At 44.8% G+C, this 12,103-nt stretch overlaps 1 protein-coding gene across 3 annotated transcripts in view; it reads left to right on the top strand.

The window, feature by feature from the left end:
• Positions 1-206: 206 nt before the first annotated feature.
• Positions 207-12,103, top strand: part of LOC147608927 (pre-mRNA-processing factor 19-like) — a 48,395-nt gene continuing 36,498 nt past the window's right edge. For all 3 annotated transcript variants that reach the window (XM_086788638.1, XM_086788637.1, XM_086788639.1), the window contains exons 1-4: positions 207-339; positions 451-536; positions 650-721; positions 912-974. In XM_086788638.1, coding sequence (XP_086644764.1) covers positions 327-339; positions 451-536; positions 650-721; positions 912-974 — 234 coding nt within the window. In that variant the 5' untranslated portion in view covers positions 207-326. The remainder of the gene's footprint in view (positions 340-450; positions 537-649; positions 722-911; positions 975-12,103) is intronic.

Here is a 12,103-nt window from a genome sequence, read left to right on the forward strand (position 1 = left end):
GCCCCCTCTCTTTCCCCCTCGTTGTAGCCCTAGCCTCCCTCTCTTTCCGTTCACCTTAGCCTCCTCTCCCTGTCCATCTCAATCCGCTTTTGTACCACTCGAAGTCGGCCTCCGATGAATATCGAAGGCACCATAAGGTTTATGATCCGAGTTTTATTTCTTTTGTTGCAAGGTTTACTCTCGGCAGTTTAATGAATTAATTAATTTGGGGACCCATATTTAATTACATACTCATATGTAAAACCTCAAAAGCATAAGCATACATTTGACAGTGATCTCGTTCTTCTTCGAGTAGCTCTTCTGTGGAATCAAGGGTTGAGCTCGACATGTTCTGTGCAAGTAAGTGCATAGTCGCCATGGATTGCTTTTTTCTGTTGCTTTTGCGTCTCCTTGACAGCGTGCTTTGCAAATGCGAGAAAAATCACTGATTTTCATGTGCCTTTCTCGCAGTATCGGGCGTCACGCCCGAAGAGCCTGTTGTTAGCAGTCGCACAGGCCTCCTATTCGAGAGAAGGCTCATCGAGAAACACATCTCGGTAAGGGTTTATGTAGTCTGTGAATTAGTGCTCATTTAGGTTTCTTTTCTGTTTTCTCTTCTTTTCATTTCCTGTGAGATTTTGTACAGTAGGGTTTCTTCTTTTCTGTGCAGGAATATGGCACTTGTCCGGTCACGAAAGAAAACCTGTCAGTGGAAGATCTTGTCCCTGTCAAGGCTAACAAGGTAAGTTAGGGTTTTCATGTTTGTGATTCATGGTTACAGTAAGTTGAAATCCTTATTAGGTAAACAAGGTAAGTTAGGGTTTCATAAGTTCCGCTGCTTACAGCAAGGGCTAACAAGGTAAGGTAGGGTTTTAGATGCTTACAGCGAGATGAAAGCTTCACTTATCATGCTTTGTGGGTTTTGTCTACAGGCCATCAAGCCAAGGTCTTTGCAAGCTGCTAGCATTCCTGGGATGCTTGGGCTTTTTCAAAATGTGAGTCCCTCCTCCCTGCTCCTCACATGACGTTTTTGCAAGGTGTTTGATTTGGATATAACAAATGTAGACGCCTTCAAACCAACACTCACACCTACACTTTGACATGCAACGTAACACATACACCAGTATTTATAAGCAAGGCATGCAGATCGGACTTGACTCTTGAATACACACATACAAATTAAAGTTAAAGAAAGATGATTCAAAACATATAAGTATTTTAAGATAAAGGAATATGCTGTTTGAAACCCTAATCTGCAGTTTGTTTGAACCCTAATCTGCAGTTCAAAACCCTAATCTGCCCTAATCTGCAGTCTGAAATCCTAATCTGCTGTTCAAAATGAACCTTAAATCAGAATTGAAGAAGCAGTTTGCGAGCTCCTTGGAACCTGCAGACAACCTTTGCATCTGGTCCAGCCCATGCTTTTACTCTGCTTGTTCCTCTTTTGAACTCGCGTCTATTCCAGCACATGCGTGTGCCCCAGCTTGCATTCTTCTTCCCTTTGTGCCTGTTCCTGCCCACATCTTCTGCCTCCTCTGTCCATGCAGCCTTCCTTTCCTCGTCTCATTCCTCAATTTACAGGTTTCAAAAAGCTTTTGATTGAGTTGAAGTTGGCCTCCACCCTTGATTTGCGTAATGGTTTCAGCCTCTACCAATTTCTCTCCATTCCCTTTGGCCAGGAGCACAATATCATTTTCTCAAGATGATTCTCAAACACGAGACAGAAAAAGAGACCCTGATGAAAGTGCGAGCGAACTTGAGAGCTTGAGAGCTTGAAAACTTGAGAACTTGAGAGATGTGTGGCAAGAAGCCCACTTGAGAGGTTTATAAAGGTTTCCCAAAAGCCAAAAAATCTCCAAAAGCTAGGCTTAGCTTATGCTTTGCTTTTGTGTTTTTTTTCTTGAATAATATATATATATATATATATATATATATATATGGATATATATATTCTATTTTCTTAAAAAAATAAAACACCTTGGAAACCTTGAAGGAGGGTTCTTTTAAAACTTTAAAAAAAATTTTAAACTCCAAAAAAGAGAAAGCTCATTAAAAAAAACGTGTGCTTTTACCTTTTTTTTTTCCCCTCCAGGATTAATCTGCCGACTCTTGGATTAGCCCGCCGGTGGAGCTGTTGTCGCCTGCCGGCGCCTGCGTGTCATACGTGCGGCTGTCACCTGCGCTACCTGTGCCATCTCGCCGGCGTGTGCCTCGCTAGCCTGCGTGGGCCTTAGCGTGCTGGCCTTGCCTGGGCACTGCCCGCTTGGCCTGGGCGCTGCCTGGGTTGGTTCCGCAGGCTTGGCCGCAGGCTTGGTCGCCTGGCGTAGGTGCTGCTGCGCTACCTGGGCTGGCTGTGCAAGCCACCTGGCTTGGTAGGCTTGGCCGCCTCTTGTAGTGTCGCCTACAACACGTCGCCAAGGATCACCCGCCAGCGCACAACCGGCCAACAAATAGGCGATCCAACCCGTCTCTCGCTCTCTCTCTCTCTATCGTTCATGAAAAGCAAACGTGCTTTTTCTCTTTTTTTTTTTTTTCCTGTTTCTCTCTCTGCAGTTTATGCGTATGCACAACAAACTTGCCTCTTCTTTGCAAAGCAATCAACCCTACTTAACTACCATCCCCCCATCAACATGGGTTTCTTTGATGAAGGAAAACACATACTATTCTGAAATCTGCAGTATGCATAGTAAAAACAGCAAGCTTTTTAACACATACCGTTCTTCGACCTCATCTTCTCTACCTACCAACTTGCTCGTTCACGAGGTATGCTCTGATACCACTGTCAAATCCCCACGGATCCCCTCGTGTGATCGATCTTGGTTCGAAACTCGAATCCTGCAAACAAACGAACAAACAAACAAGCAAGGGGGTGCAGGCCTGACTCACCTCCCAACCATGACAGCCGTGGGCGAGCCCACAGTCTTGGCTGTTCCCACCGAGCCACGAGCTGAGCTAACTAGGTTGACGTATCGACCAATCTCCTCCTCGCGACGTCCCATACCGCCACGAAGCTGCCCTTGCGGGCCTCGAGACTGCTGTCGGCCTTGGCTGCACAAAGCAGGTGCACGTCTGCAATAGATTCATGCTCCAAGACCATAGAGCTCTCACAAACTCGCGAGACTCTCTATAATACAATAACTAACCTTGGCCACCCTTTTATAGGCTCTTGGCCGGTCATCGGGCGTCCACACTTGGGCGCTCGCCCTGATGGGGAGAAACTAGAATTAGGGTTTAGAGTTCATTCATGGGAGACATACACAGAGAAGCAAGGGAGAGAGAGAGAGAGAGTTGTGGGGATAAGTCAACTCATGAAAAGCATGAGTGTGTGACTCCCCTATCACACATGTATATTGCACTAGTACACATAGTGCACTTAGTACATTAAAAGTACTAAGTGTACTATGTACTATAACTTATGGGCTTGTACACACTATAAGGGTGGGCATAACGCCTTTACCCCAACAACCTCCCACTTAAAGGCAAAGTGCCCTTAAGTAAAGGAAAAGAAAAAATCAGCATGTACATGATAATATACAAGGCCATATCAAGGCTGAAAATGGCCTCATCCAATGCCCATCAAGTGTCTGCAATGAGCAAACCGCTCCGGAGGCAAACTCTTCGTCAACAGATCAGCCGGGTTGTCATCCGTGTGAATCTTAACAAGCTGAATTTGCTTGTTCTCTATCACCTCTCTGATGAAGTGATACTTCACATCCACATGCTTCGTCTTTGCATGAAAAACAGGGTTCTTTGCCAACTGAATGGCACTCTGACTGTCACAATGCAACAATGGAATATCCCCTGTATAACCCAAATCAACCACTAACCGAGATAGCCATAATGCCTCCTTGCAAGCCTCTGTGGCTGCAATATACTCGGCCTCTGTAGTAGATAAGGCAGTGCACTTCTGCATCCTGGATATCCATGACACAGCACCTCCTGTGAATGTAAATACATAACCGGTAGTAGACTTCCGGTTATCTGGATGACCGGCATAATCCGAATCCGTGTAACCATGCACTAATGCATCCTGTTTGCCAAAGCAAATGCACAAATCCTGTGTGCCCTTCAGGTATCTCATGACACCTTTCACTGCTTCCCAATGCTTCTTGCCAGGGTTGGCCATGTATCTAGAAACCACTCCCACTGCAAATGCAATGTCCGGCCTAGTAGCAACCATGGCATACATGAGACTGCCACAAGCTGAAGCATACGGAATCTTGGCCATATCAGCCCTGTCACTATCCGACTGTGGGCTGTCCATAGCACTGAGTTTCACATATGGAGGCAAAGGAGTACTAGCTTTCTTCCCCCCGTCCATATTGAACCTCTGCAAGACTTTGCCAATGTATTCCTTCTGAGACAAATACAACACATGCTGATTTCTGTCCCGAAGTATCCGCATACCCAAGATGTGATTTGCATCACCCAAATCCTTCATATCAAAGGTTTGATGCAGCCTTTGCTTCAAGGCATCCATCTCTTTACGAGATTTCCCGGCAATCAACATATCATCAACATACAAAATGAGAATCAAGAGACTGCCATCCAAAGCTTTCTTGGTGTACAAGCAGTGATCTATGTCACTTCTCCTGAATTTCTGAGATTTCATGAATGTATCAAATTTATGATACCATTCTCTTGGTGCCTGTTTGAGCCCATAAAGACTCTTTTTCAGCTTGCATACAAGCTTCTCCTTTCCACTCACTGCATAACCCTCTGGCTGCTGCATATATATCTCCTCATGGAGATCACCGTGAAGAAAAGCAGTCTTCACATCCATCTGAATCAAGTCCAGATCATCATGCGCAACCAAAGCCAACACAGCTCTAAGTGTGGTCATTTTGACCACTGGAGAGAAGATCTCATCAAAGTCCACACCATATTCCTGCTTGAAGCCCTTAGCCACTAACCTGGCTTTGTATCTTGGCTTAGCATCTGATGCAACTTTGAGCCTGTATACCCACTTGCATGGCAAAACCTTCTTGCCTGCAGGCAAAGGCACCAACTTCCAAGTTCCATTTTTGTGCAGAGAATCCATCTCTGACTTCATGGCACGCTCCCATAGAGCTTTGTCTGCCCTCTGTAAAGCCTCTTTATAACATGAGGGCTCCCCACAGTCAGTGAGCATCAAGTAGTCAACCCCTGGAACAAACCTGTCAGGGACTCTGGAGGGTCTAGTGGACCTCCGTACCCAATGACCATCATTTGCAGGTTGCTGTCCAGCCTGCATATCACCCATTGGTGGCTCCTGTTCCATGCCATAAGGCTGAAAAATCATGCCCGGTATCTCCTCTAACTGTGGTATATCCATAGGGATATCTTCTGCCATATCTGGCTGTCCATTTGGACCATTTTCAGCACCATTTAAGGGCTGGTTTTCCTGCTGTAATGGCTGATTTACAGCCCTTTGTTGTTGTCCATGATGTCCATCATCATCAAAGATGACTCTGCTAGGCTCCTGTTGCCTTGCAGGCTCCTTATACATGCATGTTTCATCAAAAATGACATCATTGCTGCGTATGATCTTTCTATTCATGGGATCCCAAAGTCTATACCCCATTTCACCTCTGTCACCATATCCTAGGAATATGCATTTGTGAGACTTAGGATCAAGTTTGGTGCGCATTTCCCTGCGTATGTGCACGTACGCAACGCAACCAAATACTCTCAAGTGCTTGTATGACGGAGGCTTCCCTGTCCATACTTCTTCTGGCACTTTTCCACCAAGCCTCGTGTTAGGTGACCTGTTTATAAGGTGAACGGCTGTCATAACAGCTTCAGCCCAAAAACCATGAGGTAATGCAGCATGTGACAACATAGAACGGACCTTCTCCTGTATGGTCCTGTTCATCCTCTCTGCTGTCCCGTTTTGTGGAGGATCATAAGGAGTAGAGAGCTCCCTCTTGATGCCTTTAGCATCACAAAAGTCCTGAAACTGTTTGGACGTATACTCTCCACCATTGTCGGAACGCAAAGCCTTCAGTGTTTTGCCAGTTTGATTCTCAACAAGAGCAACAAACTTCTCAAACATTGAGAATGTATCACTCTTCAAACGAAGAGGATAAACCCACACCTTGCGTGTGGCATCATCAATAAAAGACACAAAGTATTTTGCCCCTCCCAAAGAAAGCTGAGGCATCTCACATACATCTGTATGCACAAGCTCTAACTGAGCATCTTTCTGTCCAAGAGCTTTCTTGTGGGGGCACTGTAGTTGCCTACCATATATACAATGCTCACAAAATTGAAAACTGGAAAACTTTAGAGAAGGCAAGTAACCCAAACGAGACAATTGCTCCATTCCTTTGACACTCATGTGTCCCAACCGGCTATGCCACATAGAAATTTCCGGCAGCTCGGTTGCATTTACATTAGCATGGTGACAAACACCTGCATGCATGAAGTAAAGAGTGTCCACCTTAGAGCCTCTGGCAACAACCAGTGAGCCCTTACTAATCTTCCACTTTCCACTACCAAATGTGGTAACATAATCAGCATCATCAAGCTGTCCAGTAGAAAGCAAATTCTTCTTGATCTCAGGCACATGCCTGACATCATGGAGCATAAGCTGTGAGCCATCTGAAAATACAAGCCTCACGTCACCTCTGCCAAGAATTTTGCATGCATGGTTATCACCCAAATAAACCACTCCTTCATTGCCAGCAGTGTACCTGACAAACAAGTCTCTGCAACCTGTGACATGAAAGGAGGCACCTGAATCAATGATCCATGAGTGCATACCATGACCACCTGTAAGAAGTGAATGGGCATCAAGTGAAGACGTAAAGAGGACCTCATCCTCACTGCCACCTGCATGTGACACATTGATTTCTTCGATCTTGACTCCACTTTTGCCCTTTGGCTTTACATCTTTGGCTTCATCCTTCTCTTTGTCTTTGCCTTTTCCCTTTTCCTTTTGATCATTTTTCCATTTGTAGCATTGCTTTTTGATGTGTCCATTTTTTGCCACAATAATGGCATTCCAAATCCTTTTTGGAGCGAGACTTGCTCCTTCCCCTTTCTTGGCTTTTCCCCCTTTGCTGGGATCTCCCACGTGCATTCATTGCATTAGACTTGCCAACAGAGTTGTTTTTCCTGTTCATCTCTTCTTGAAGAAGAGCACCCTCAACATCTGCATATGACAGCATAGCATTCGAATTGCTAGTGGCTGTCTTGAATGTGTCCCAACTCTCTGGCAAAGTGCATAACAAAAAAGTGGCTTTGAACTCATCGTCCATTGCCAACTTTTGATTTATAACCTGGCTGACAATACCATTAAACTCATTGAGATGGGCTGTCATAGAAGCCCCTTCCTTCATCTGAAGACCTATGAGTTTCTTCAACCAATACACTTTGCTTGAGGCACTTTGTTGGGCATACAAGTCCTGCAATCTCTGCCACATTCCCCAAGCTGTCTTCTCTTCACGAATGCTGAAAAGTAATGAGTCTGACACAGACAACATGATAGTAGATCTTGCCAGCTCATCCATATCTTCCCACTCTTCAGCTGTAAGAGAAGCGGGCATCACACCCCTTTCTTTGATAGGCTTGTGTTGCTTTTTCTGAAGCAACACATTGTAGCACTGGGTTTGCCAAATATCATAATTCTGCGAGCCTTCAAGCTTCTTGATGTGAAGCAATGAAGAGCTCTCACCTGTGGTTGCCATAGCAAAATACAACCTGTAATGCCTGACTCCCTGCAAATGTGCAAACACTGCACCCAAAAGATGTGCAAACACTGCACCCAAAGCACACAAAGTGCTAACAAATGTTCTCCCAAGCTTTATCTCCCACTGCGGAAGCAAGAATGCAACTTTTCTCCCACTTTTTGTGATGAAAACACCAAAATCTGGTTGCTGCAGATTTTGGACAGCACCTTGAATGTGCTCTTTTGCCCTTCCAAAGTACTGTACAGCAGTACTAAGTGCTTACAAATGATGTACCAAACCTGTACCGGCAATTTCAGCAGCTGAATTTGAACCTTTTGATCACTCAAAACAGTGTACAGCCATGCCAAAACATGTACAAATCTGTACCAAAACTGTACCAGCAGGTACAATAGCAATAAATGCTCTCCTGGCTGTCCAAATGAGTAAAAATCAGACTTTTACAGTCCTGTAAACTGCATACAACAGTCCCGAACAGAAATTGGGCAAAAGCCCCTTGACTGCAAGTTGATTTTTGAGGATTCAAGGCATAAATGGCTTGCCTGCTGCTTTGCCAAGCTCAACAAGCATACAAACTTGAAAAGCCCCTTGATTTGAGATCAATTTCTGATCATGCATGGTACATTGGCGCACATGAAGGCATCCAGAGTGTTCACGATGAAGGCATCCAGAGTGTTCACGATGCTTCCCCCTGGCCACATATACATCAAATACATGAAAGCCCCTTGATTTACAGGCACATTGAGTGCTTGTAAGGCATCAGCACATTAACCACAGCATCAAATGCGATTGCCTGCATGCAAATCAACCAAATCGGCACAAAAGCCCCTTGATTTGCACTGCAATTTGCTGCAATTTGCTGCGATTTTGCCCAAATGTGCAATTTCTCACATCATACAGCATGTATGAGTGCTTAATTGCACAATTACATCAAAAGCCCCAAATTTCGACATCCAATTTCCTGCAAATTGATCCTGATTTGACCAATTTCCTGCAAATTTATCCTGATTGTGACCAATGTCACCCAATTTTGCCAATTTAGCTCAAAATTGAGCAATTTGGGCACCTGTACCTGCTCAATTGCTTGAATTCATAAGAAATTCGCAAAATTGAAGCAAAAATACCTCTGAAATTTCTGATTTTTTTTCTTGCAGTAAAGGAGAGCGTCGATTTTGCTGTTGATGCTGCTGCTGATGCTGGGGAGCCTCTTCAAGCGTGCTGCAGGAGTCGTGGAGGCACAAGCTCTTGACTTGTTGCTGCTGCGCTGACTGGTTGGGCAGCTTAGCTGCGCCTGTTGGGCAGCGTGGCTGCTGCTGCTTGGCAGCCACGTGGGCTGGCTTTAGGTGGTAACGCTACACGGCGATAAGGAGCATTAGCCAATCAAGCATAGCGCCAACTTCGCGTGTGTTCGCCTGAGTTCGCACAGTCGGCGCATTGATCGCCTGAGGTCGACTTCGCTTGGCGCTGGCGATTCGCTCGTTGCCTCAGCCACGCTACACGATTAGCGTGTGGCGCCTGACACGCCTGAGTCAGGTGGCGCCTGACACTGATGGAGTGCTGCTGCCGTCGTGCTTCCTCTCGCCCAGAAGCTGCGCCAGCCGATCAAATCGCTATATACGCCTTTCGTTTCGCTCGCCTGGCTGATGACGTCTACACGCGACTTGGGCTGGGTTTTGTTTGCTTCGCCGCCTAGCGCCACTCTGATTCGTACGATTAAATGGCTGTGTAAACAGTGACGAACGCTTTGCTGCTGCCTTCGTTCACTTCGCTTTGCTGCTGCTCACACTGACTGGGTCACAACCGACAAGCTACTTCAGCCCTCCAGGTTCCATGGAGCTACACACACAGCCTGCATAGCAGAAGTTGAGCCACGCTTTCCTCTTTGATGGCTGTGTGAAATGAGAGCTATGCAGCAGAGAGATTCAAAGGGCCAGCCTAGCTCTGATACCAGTTGATGGGGAGAAACTAGAATTAGGGTTTAGAGTTCATTCATGGGAGACATACACAGAGAAGCAAGGGAGAGAGAGAGAGAGAGTTGTGGGGATAAGTCAACTCATGAAAAGCATGAGTGTGTGACTCCCCTATCACACATGTATATTGCACTAGTACACATAGTGCACTTAGTACATTAAAAGTACTAAGTGTACTATGTACTATAACTTATGGGCTTGTACACACTATAAGGGTGGGCATAACGCCTTTACCCCAACACGCCCGACCATACTTGGGTGCCCGTCCGTTAGTATTTTCCTAACGCAGCTCGTCAATCAGCCTGCCTAGTTTCAAGCTTCCCCAAGCCTTGAAACTAGTCTTGCATGCGTATAGCACACGGTAGATACACAGTGTGCACATGACAATGGAGGGGAGCACTATTGGCCTTCCTTATGAATTCATGGACAAAATAGGAGAAGCTCTTGACTTATGTACTGCATTGTTTAAAGCTAAGTTCTCATTCTTAGCAATTGCCCATGGCTAAAGAATATTTATAACTTTATGTTTTCATTCTCTCTAAACTTCATTACTCTTGGATTTTCTTATAAAGGATCCAAGATTTGAAAGGCATACGGAACCAACGTTGGGATTGGTTTCATAGCCCCATCCATGCCGTTGCCTATATCCTTCATCCTCTATGGAGGAGTGAGGAGAAGTATGTGAACAGAGAATTAGAAGATGGATGGACAGTTTATATGAGCAGGCTTGTGGGAGATGACGATGATCTACTCTTGAAGCTGGAGGATGAACGTTTCTTGGTGGGAGAAATACGACATTGAGACCTATCCCATAGAGCCCTGTCAAGTTAACCCAAATAAGATAGACATCACAAAGTGCACCATGCTCTACGAGGAACTCACTACTCCATGACACATGATCTCAGGCAAGACTCAGGAGCTTCAGCCGCTGGTGCCAATACTTCGCATTGTTGAGATGTCAAGTTCAACATGAGTCGACACTCATGAGGTGCCTTCGTGACTGTTCGACATTTACATCACTGGTGGGTTAGGTAGGTGGCATCGACATATCTTCGCTAGAGATTCTACAGCTAGACTACACCGACTAGTCCACACCTACCCACTCCACTTAGCGTGTTCACATTATGTACTCTTAAGTATGTGTGTTAGTCACTTTATCTCTCTTGTAGATCTCTTTTGTTGAAGAACAAGTTTCAGCCTCTCATCTTGTGTGCTCTTCTAGGGTTTGTGTGAGTGTGTGTGCTTGCAAGAGCTGAAGCTTCCTTCTCCCTTGCATCTTTTTATGGTATTAGAGCTTGGTTCATGCTAAGGAGCTAAGCGGCAAGCAAGAGAAGCATTGGAAGTGGTACGAGGGTAAGAGCTTCATCTACTGTTCCTTTTTTGTGTTGGCTATTACACTCTTGTTGGGAGCTCTTTGGGACGCCCTGACAAATGAACTCCGATTGAGGAGCTGTCTTCGTGGGAGTGGAGCTGCAGGGTAACTATATGGTTCTTTGGACATAATTTTTTGGGACCAAAAATGCGTTTCAGGTGCGTCTTGACGTCCGTTTTTTCATTTCGCCAGCGTTCGCGTATACTCTGAGTAATTTTCGATTCTCTGTAGATTTTGTTTTTGGAATTGCATGAAGGGTAATTGGTTGTGTAGACAGTTTGGGTGCAATATAGTATTACTGCAGAGAATACAATAGTTTGTGCAGGTCAAACAAGAGTGTTGTTTTTGGTAAGTTTGTGTTACAGACAAGATGTCGAATGATGGAATTAACCAGATTGTTGCAAAAAAGCTTGACAAAAACAACTTCCATGCTTGGAGGTTTAGATTAACAAATTTCCTGATGGGAAAAGACTGTTGGGACTACATTGAAGGTGAACATGAGGAGACACCAGAGATACTTGAGATTAATCCAACTGCTGTACATGTAAAAGAATATAAGGATTGGAATTAAGGAGCAAGGAATACTATGTATTGGCTTTCTATTAGCATATAAGACACTATGATTGGACATATATAGGATGCCAAGTCATCGAAGGAGGCACGGGACACCTTGGTGAAGCTCTAAGAAACTAACACCAAGCATGAAAGATTCAATTGAAGAATTGAGCTTCACACTGTAGAGAAGAAAAATATGTTTGTGAATGATTATGCCTTGAAGATCAAGGGCATTGTGGAATCCCTTGCATCTATTGGTGTTTCTGTTGATGATGATGATAAGGTGGAAGTATGTCTACATGGTCTCGAGCCACAATAAAAGGCATTCAAGACGTCTATTCAAACTTAGGAGAACATTCTAGCTATATATATTCAAGACTTCTATTCAGATTCAGGAGAACATTCTCAACTGTACAGATTTGGTGTCAATGCTGATCATTGAAGAAAAGAGTTTGGATGAAGACTAGTCTTCACAAAATAAAGGTAGTTTGGAGCAGTAGGCTTTCTACACAAGTGCAGGTAGAAGACGAGGTAGAGGCTGAGGCCGTGATCAAGGT

The sequence above is a fragment of the Cibotium barometz genome, chromosome 52 (assembly GCF_041138505.1).
Source record: "Cibotium barometz isolate CiBa-2024 chromosome 52, ASM4113850v1, whole genome shotgun sequence".
Lineage (NCBI taxonomy): Eukaryota > Viridiplantae > Streptophyta > Polypodiopsida > Cyatheales > Cibotiaceae > Cibotium > Cibotium barometz.